Source organism: Microcebus murinus, chromosome 18, assembly GCF_040939455.1.
Source record: "Microcebus murinus isolate Inina chromosome 18, M.murinus_Inina_mat1.0, whole genome shotgun sequence".
In the NCBI taxonomy this organism is placed as follows: Eukaryota; Metazoa; Chordata; class Mammalia; order Primates; family Cheirogaleidae; genus Microcebus; species Microcebus murinus.
In genome coordinates, this window is record NC_134121.1 from 42,153,047 (window position 1) to 42,161,576 (window position 8,530).

General features: G+C 56.6%; 1 protein-coding gene across 1 annotated transcript; it reads right to left on the reverse strand.

Moving 5' to 3' along the window:
* Window positions 1-90: 90 nt before the first annotated feature.
* NR1D1 (nuclear receptor subfamily 1 group D member 1) lies at window positions 91-7,993 on the reverse strand. The gene is made up of 8 exons (XM_012765873.3): window positions 7,396-7,993; window positions 4,065-4,400; window positions 3,693-3,781; window positions 3,445-3,589; window positions 2,424-3,067; window positions 1,934-2,119; window positions 1,211-1,421; window positions 91-581 (listed from the first exon to the last, which is right to left on the reverse strand). Exons 1-8 carry the CDS (start codon window positions 7,424-7,426, stop codon window positions 382-384), a joined length of 1,842 nt encoding a protein of 613 aa, XP_012621327.1. The 5' UTR covers window positions 7,427-7,993; the 3' UTR covers window positions 91-381.
* Window positions 7,994-8,530: the final 537 nt, after the last annotated feature.

Here is an 8,530-nt window from a genome sequence, read left to right on the forward strand (position 1 = left end):
CACAAACTGACCAGATGGAGAGGTGCCCCCCCCAGCCTTGGCAGTATTTCCACCCCACCCCCCAAACGAGCACACACCACAGAAGCCAGCTCAGCTGTGAACTATTGGATTTGAGACAGGAACAGAACAAATCAGGGGGCTAGAGGAGGGTGGGAGAGAGAGAGAGAGTGGTTTAAATAGGGGAGGATGGGAAGTTCAGTGGTGGGGGAGGGAGGCAGGTATTTACAAGAAGGCTCAGGGGGCCAGAGGCTCATCTTGGAATATTTTATAACAATATAAATAAGATTCTGGTTTGCTTTTCCTTTTCGTCTCGTAAAGGAGAGAGAAGTGCAGAGTTCGATTCTGTACAAGGGGGCAGCGGCAGAAGGCCGGCCGGGCGGGTCACTGGGCGTCCACCCGGAAGGACAGCAGCTTCTCGGAATGCATGTTGTTCAGGGTCCGCAGGTCCGGCAGCTTGAGCAGCAGCTTGGTGAAGCGGGAAGTCTCCAAGGGCCGGTTCTTCAGCACCAGAGCCCGAAGAGCCCGCAGCAGCGTCTCCTGGAGCTGCTCCACCGAAGCGGAATTCTCCATGCCCGAGCGGTCTGTGGGGAAGACGACAGCAGTGAGGCAGGCTCCCTGAGCTCCTCTGACGAGGAACCGGAGGCCTGCGAGGACCCGGCAGCCAATGCAGCCTCTCCCTGAAGACCCTCCAAGGGCCGACAGGGACGGAGAAGGAGCGCAATACCTTCTCCCAGGCCTCTGCCCCGAGAGCAGGAGGGGCCTGAATGCTGGGAGCGTGGGCGCAGCAGGGCTGGCCACCTCCCACCCCATCAGACCACCCTCCTCCCCTGAACAGGCCAAGTTATGTTCAGGCTCCCTTGCTTTTTGCTCTGTAGTTCCCTCTGCCTGGCAACATCTTACTTGTCCCTTTGAGGCCCCGCTCAAGTGTCACCTCCTTCCCCAGCTCCCCCAGGCAGAAATAGTTGTCTGTGCTTCCTTGGTTCATGCTTCTACTGTGACACTTATCTCACTGTTTTATAATTAGTCGGGCATGAGTCTGTTTCCCAAGCTAGACTGTGTCTGAATCATGTCTGTATCCCCAGTGCCCGGTGCAGGGCCTGGCATAGAGTAGGTACTCCATAAAAGGTGTGTTGAATTGAACTGCGTCTGCCTCCTCCCCCCCCTCCCCCCCCCCCCCCCCCCCCCCGGGTCAGGCGAGAGCTTGACCTACCTGCAGAGACGAGCACCACCGCCGTGAAGAGGCCCAGCTCCTCCTCGGTAAGCGCCAGGGAGTTGAGCTTCTCACTGAAGTCAAACATGGCATTGAGCAGGTCTCCCATGCCCATGGCGCCGAGCTCCTGCAGGCTGTAGGTGGTGCGGCTCAGGAACATCACTGTCTGGTCCTTCACGTTGAACAACGATGCAAATCGCACCATCAGCACCTAAAGTGGGGGAAACAGTCATCTTGGGTGGGGTGGGAGGAGCACTTGCCCAATCGCCCCTACAGTTGCCAAAGCTTTACTGGTGCTGCCTTAGCTTTCTGAGTAGATGGAAATTGTTTCTGAAGGGACAATAAGGGGGCCCAGGTGGAAGGAGGGGCAGCATCCCATTGGCTCTGGAATGCAACAGGCCTGAGTCTGAGTCTGTCACTACCTGTGACTCTGGGCGAGGCACCTCACCAAAGTTAATCTGCTCAGGTGTAGAACTGGGCAGCAATGTACCCTAAGGTGGTGTTTTAATGTAGCGGGTTATGATTAGACTCCAGCCTGAGATGACAGTCTAGCCATCCAGCGACAGAGTGGGAAGGGCTCTGCCCCTTCCATCAGTCAGAGGCTGTAAGAACAAAGAAACTGGGGTTCCAAAGCTTTTCAGAGCCCCTGCCCACTCTAGACACCAAGCCTTCCTGCTGGATCCTTCCTAAGGTTAAGAGCATGGAGCATAAAGGGTCACTCACCTCAAAGGTGCCAGCCTTAAGCAGGGTGACTTGGTCATGCTGAGAAAGGTCACAGAAGCCGGGGATGTGCTTGGCAAACTCTACCACCTCCCGCACAGCAGGCGTGAAGCTCATGGAAAAATCCTCCCAGATCTCCTGCACAGTTCGCCCACTGCGTCCGTGTGGGTACATATTCATGGGACATGCCTGGGGGAAGAAGGGATATAGGGAGGGAAGTGTGAGCCAGGCTGGCTTGGATGGGTTCTCCTGTTAGGACTGGGCCCCAGATTCTGCCTGGACTATGGGCTATGGCCCTGGGGGATGGGTCTTGTAGGTAAAGTAGCAATCAGGTGCCAGGTGGAGATTAGGGACCCCCAGGCAGAGCCCAGACTGCAGGACAAGACATCTTCTGAAAAGAGGATATCTCCACACTTAGCCTCTAGGAACACCCAGCTGCCCTATGCGAAGTTCATCCTTCCAGGCCCCCTGACCTCCTCTCCCATGCCCTTACCAGCAGAACATTCTTGGAGTTGCCCTGCCGTGGACTGTTGACAGGTGCCTCGCTTTCTGGGGCTGCATACACATGGGTAGGGCATAGACGATGCCCGTTGCTGTTGGACTGGTGACAGCTGTGGTGGCCAGGGCCAGGGGGCCAGGTGGGAGGGTAGGTGGAGGGGGCCTGGTGTAGACCATTTAGTGCTTCATTATGACGCTGGGCAGCCAAAGTGTTGTTGTCATTGGGGGCAGGTGGGCAGCCCTGATTCTCCCAGCGATGTGGAGTGGTGGCTGGAGGGCTACCGGATGCATGGTTAGCATTGAAGTTGCCAGGTGAGGTGCCCAGCTTGTCATGGGCATAGGTGAAGATCTCTCGATGGGCCCGGGCCACCTGGGATATCACATCCTCCACTGTGGGCTCAGGGCTTGGGGATCTGGGAGGCGTCAGCTGTTGTGGGAACTGAGAGAAGCCCACCAAGGGTGAGGGGACTGGAGCTGGGGGTGGCGAGGGGCCCATGGGGCCTGGGGTGGGGTGCTGGGTGGGTGAGGTCTCCAGTGGGCACTGGCTGCTCAGCTGGTTGTTGGCCAGGTTCATGGCGCTCTGCATCTCAGCCAGCATCCGCTGCTTCTCTCGTTTGGGGATGCGCCCAAAACGCACAGCTGTGACAGGATGAGAGCAGTGTCAGGAAGTTCTCATACACATGCTTCTCTTCCTTCCTTCCTCCCTCCTGAAGGGCAAGGCCCTGAAAGCCTGGGGTTCCACAACGAAACTAAAACCAGCACGGCCATGCCTAACAAGGGGGTTTCCCAAGTAGGGACTGCAGGAAGGAGGTGAACAGAGGGACCAATGGGAAAGAAGTGTGTGTTGACCCAAGAGGACAAAGTATGGACATCCCCCATGCAAAGGAGATTCATTCACAGTATGATGTGTCTGAGTCTGGGACTATTTTTTAAGGCAGGGATTAATTCAGAAACTCTTGAAGGGAAGGGAAGGGAAGGGAAGGGAAGGATGTGGGGATGCTGGGATGCTGCCTCACCATCTCGTGACATGCCCACGGAGAGACACTTCTTGAAGCGACACTGCTGGCAGCGGTTGCGATTGATGCGGACGATGGAGCAGTTCTCGTTTTTCAGACACCTTTTGTACTGGATGTTCTGCTGGATGCTCCGACGGAAAAAGCCCTGGAGAGCAAGGGCAGCTAGTGAGCACCTCCAGTTCGGCTGGGCCTATGTGTCCTGGGGTAGGGGGTCATCTGCCCCTGCCCTTACCCCCACGCTGCCTCACCTTGCAGCCCTCACAGGCGTGCACGCCATAGTGGAAGCCTGAGGCAACGTCTCCACACACTTTGCACAGCAGCACCATGCCGTTCAGCTCTGTGGGGGGAGACAGGCAGCAGGTGAACAGGAGAGAACAGGCTGAGTGGCCAGAGGTGTGGAGGCTTTCTGGGCTGGAGTTTCTGGGAGGGAAAAGCTAAGGAGGAGCTCTGGTATCTAGGGGCACCGGAGTGGCCAGACTGGACTGGATGGGGGCTGGTGCAACTCTAGAGGTCCCTGAGGCCAGGATAGGCCTTGGCAGTAACTCTGTCACATGAAAACTCACTCCCAACCTAGCCCTGACCTGCTTCCCTTCCCCCAAATCAGCTGTAAATTTACTCACTGGTGATGTTGCTGGTGCTTTTGCTGGGGGACACTCGGCTGCTGTCCTCCATGGCCACTTGTAGGCTCCCTGGGGGGCTCCCATTATAGAAGGAGGAGGACGACGACGAAGATGAGGAAGAAGAAGGGGAGCCATCGTCACTCAGGCTGGATGGAATGCTCCCAAAGGAGCGAGCTGGGTCTTGGGTAAGGGAGCCAGTGGGCGATGGTGGGAAGTAGGTGGGGCAGCCTTGGGTTAGGGACTGGAAGCTGCCATTGGAGCTGTCACTGTAGAGGGACTCAGGGCTGGTGCGGCTTGGGGAGGAGCCGCTGGAGCCAATGTAGGTGATGACACCACCTGGTGGGAGAACAAAAGGGAAGGGGGTGTCATTCACCAAGTGTCTGGATCCAGGGGACCACCATGCTCATCCTCCACTTGTTTCCCAAAAATACCACTGGTTACACAGAAGTTAACCATGTGGAACCCCTAATCTTGGAGTTAATAAACAACTCCCCAACACATACTAGATGTCGCATGGCCAACCAACACCCATGACTCTTTGCAGAATACATTCAGAGTCTGGTTTAAGCGTGAGGCATGACCACTGTGGGCATCTCACACACACCTGTCCCCCTTCCCTATACACCTCCCTTAGGAATACTGACTGTAGTTAACTTACTTAGTAGTTAACTGAGTTGTGAGTGGCAGAACTAGGGATGAGATGAGCAGCTGAGCATGTCACAGTGCCCAGTGCTCCAAAAAACCCCCAAACCAGGCCGGGCGCGGTGGCTCATGCCTGTAATCCTGGTTCTCTGGGAGGCCAAGGCGGGCAGATCGTTTGAGCTCAGGAGTTCGAAACCAACCTGAGCAACAGCAAGACCCCGTCTCTACTATAAATAGAGAGAAATTAATTGGCCAACTAATATATATAGAAAAAATTAGCCAGGCATGGTGGCGCATGCCTGTAGTCCCAGCTACTCGGGAGGCTGAGGCAGGAGGATTGCTTGAGCCCAGGAGTTTGAGGTTGCTGTGAGCTAGGCTGATGCCATGGCACTCACTCTAGCGTCAGCAACAAAGTAAGACTCTGTCTCAAAAAAAAAAACAAAAAACCAAAACCAGCTGCTGATTTTGGTACCAAGATGATTCTATGAACCACAGAGGGACAGCTAGCCATGAAGAGAGTGTAAGCCAGTTACATTTCCCCAAAACTGGGAGACATATGCTCCAAAGGATCTGAAGGGAAAGAACCTGCCTACCCCGGTTCTCCCGGCCTCCAACAGAGTAAGTCACAGTGGACTCTATCTTTGAGTCCAGGAAGGCCTTAGCAGTGCAAGCTGCAGAAGGTGGAAGTAAAGTACAAATTGCCCAGCCCGGGGCTCTGGAATTCCCCCTTCAGATCTCAGCCTGGTAAAAATGACCTTGGCTTTCTGGCCACTCCGGGACTTTGGCCCTCTGGTAACATTGCCAACCAGGTGGCTGTGCTCCCGTGGTATTAGCAGGATTAAAAGGTGACCTGCCTGCCACACCTCTGCCAAGCACCTAGGTTGGCCTGCCATGGGCGGGGTGGGAGAAGGAGGATCCCAGGACACGTGTGAGCTGACATATGCCATGCCACTAGAGAGGCACATGTCTTCCTCACCCACTGACACACACTAAACTGGGCAGGGCGGCCCTAAATAGCTCAATGTTGGTCAGGGTGAACCCAGCTCCTTGTAAAATAGTTGCACAACAGATCAGCTCGTACAGTTTCAGCGCTGAGGTGGGGGATGGAATACTTAGTTGGTGGTAAATGAACTTGACCTAGTTCACCCATCCTGAAAAGTGAAGTGAGACCTTCATCCAAAGAGACTTCCAACCTGAAAGTGAGGAGCATGCTCGAAAGAGTCTAGTTCTAGGTCTAGATCCATTGCCACCAATTTGTGACCTAGAGATCAACTCCCCTCTTTGGGTCTCACTTTTCCTTTCAGTGAGAAACGGGGGCAGGGGCAGAGGGGGATATTGAAAGACAATATGGTTTCTGCTATGATTCTGGGATAGTGGTTTGGGGAAGTCCTTAGGAGGCAAACTGCTGCTTGTTTGGCGGAGGTAGAAGGAAGATAGTGCTTGCAGGACTAAGGCACAGAGAATTTGGAATGTAGATTGGCTGAGTCTAAACGCAGTATGGTGGAGTAGATGCAAAAAGAATAAAGAGGAAAGGAGTGAGGAGAAGGGTGGTTAGGTGTGAGGTCCTTTGGGGAGTGTAAACGTAAGGCCATGAGAGGTCAGGGATGGCTCCACTTTACTCAGCTTCGGGGATGGGGGGAGGGGAGCCGGCAGGCAGACAGGAAAAGGAGGCAGGCGGGGGCCGTGAGTCAGCCCAGCTTCACCCAGATCTCTGCGGGGCGGGGCGGGAGCCGGGCCCTCAGCCGGCCTCACGTCCCCGCTCCACGTGTGCTTCTCGCACGTGGCTCACCAACGAGGAACCCCGGAACTCGAGGCCCCGCCCTCCCCGCTTCCTGTCAATCGGGAGCAGCAGCCCCGCCCCCGCTCCGCCCTTCCCCGGCGACCCGGTGGTGGGCTGGGCCCAGAACGCGAGCTGGGCCAGGACAACCTAGGGGAGGAGAGAAGGGAACACGCGTTGCCCGGGCGACCGGGGGGCGGAGCTCATTATGTAACGGGGCCGGGAGGCACCGACCAATAGGGTGGCGGCCACGGCTCCGGCTGAATGAAAACAAACGCAGCACGTGGGCCCGGCTCTAAGGCCATGTGAGCCCTCCTGGCGGCCCGGGCGCCGTGGGTGCCCTCCCTGTGGCCGGGCACCACGCTCCGGACTGCTCAAATGCCGTTCCTTCCTGTCACTGAGGATTCCCCTGTGAGATCCGACCCATTCTCGTCCTAGCCCCTCCTGCCCAGAGCCCAGAGCACCGCTTCTCAGATTCCCTAGAGCCTGCGGGAACTACAGGAAGAAGACGGGAGGCAGGGGGTCCTTTCTCAAGGCCAAGCATACCACACTGCAGGGGGTGGGCAGAAGGAAACGTTTCGAGGCACTGTTCCAAAGCTCCCAGTCCCTCTAAACTCTTCATCTTACCATTCGCACCGGCCCTCCCATTTCCTCCCGCCCAGGGTTCGAGTCCCTCAGGCTCAAGGGAGCTTTGGGACGCTGAAGTGTGGTGGGGGGAGCGTTTCTGGGCGCATTCCCAGCCCTGACAACCCTCTCTGGAAATCCCACCCTAAGGCCCCTCAGCATGCTAGCGAATCTCTGGGCAGAGGGAGTCCCCCAGTCTCTTACAAAGTTCCTCTTGTTATAAGGCCTAAATGGAGGTGGGGAGACAGTGACAGAGAAAGGAAGATGACAGTAAAGGAATCTCAGTACCTGTGTTGTTGTTGGAGTCCAGGGTCGTCATGTCTTCACTGGCTGACAGCGGTCATTCAAACTGGACCTTGACACAAACTAGAGGTTGCGATTGCCGCTGTCGCCCCCTGGGCACTGGCTGAGGACGGGGAGTAGACCCCGCGGCTCACGATCGGGATCCGAGGCACCCTGCAGCAAGGTCTTGGGATGGCCGGACTGCAGCCCTGCAGAAGAGTAGGACGTTGAGGCAGCGGAGTTCTGCTTTGCATGGGAAGAGCAGAGAAAGTGTGTGTGGGGGGATCAGTCTGCAGTAGTTCTGGCTAGAAGGTAGCAAGGAGAGTCGGGTCTCTGCAGGGTTCTGGTTGCCACTGCCTGCCGGCTCCGCAGCGCTGCAGGGTAGCGAATCTGGAGCTCCCTGTGCAAAAGTCCCAGAGGGAGAGAGGCTGCAACCAGGAAGTAAGCAGCTGATGGGGAGAAGCGGGCACCGAGGCGCAAAGAGGCGAGACGTGTGCCCTGCTACGTTCCCTCGGCAGTAATATTTCACTCTGCCAATCTCAGCCGCCTTTTGCCCGAGCCTTTCCCTGGGACAGAGAGCTCTGCGCAGGCGCCAGCAGCCCAGGGTTCCCGGGCCGCACGCGGCACTGGAGCAGGTACCATGTGATCCCAGGGAGCGCCTCGTGCCCCAGTGACACACTTTTCCAGCAGCCGGCACGTTGAGTTCCGTGCGCCTGCGCAACGACTAGACTGTCGGGATTTGTAGTCCACTGACAAAGTGAGTGGACTGCGTATATTTCCTCTTTCTGCCCTGCAAAGCGCTTGCTGGGAACCGGGAGGAGCTAAGAGTGAGGTGGGGTGGGGTGCGCTGAAGAGTCAGGGTGGCGTGTCCGGAAAGCCTGTATGGCAGAGGCATGTGAATTCCTGGGGAGGGACTGCGGAGCTTGGCTGCACCCTGGGAGATCAAAGCTGAGAGGCCCTTTCTGCAAACCTTGCAAACGTGAGGGCTTCACGTGATTGCAGGACTGACCTCACCCTGAGGTTACTGGTGACCAGAGAGAGACAAACAGGGGAGGGAGATTTCCCTGGAGTCAGGAGCTTAGGCTGCCTTCTGCTTCAGTGCTAAGTCCTGAAACTCAAAAGAACTGACCCCCTTTCCCTT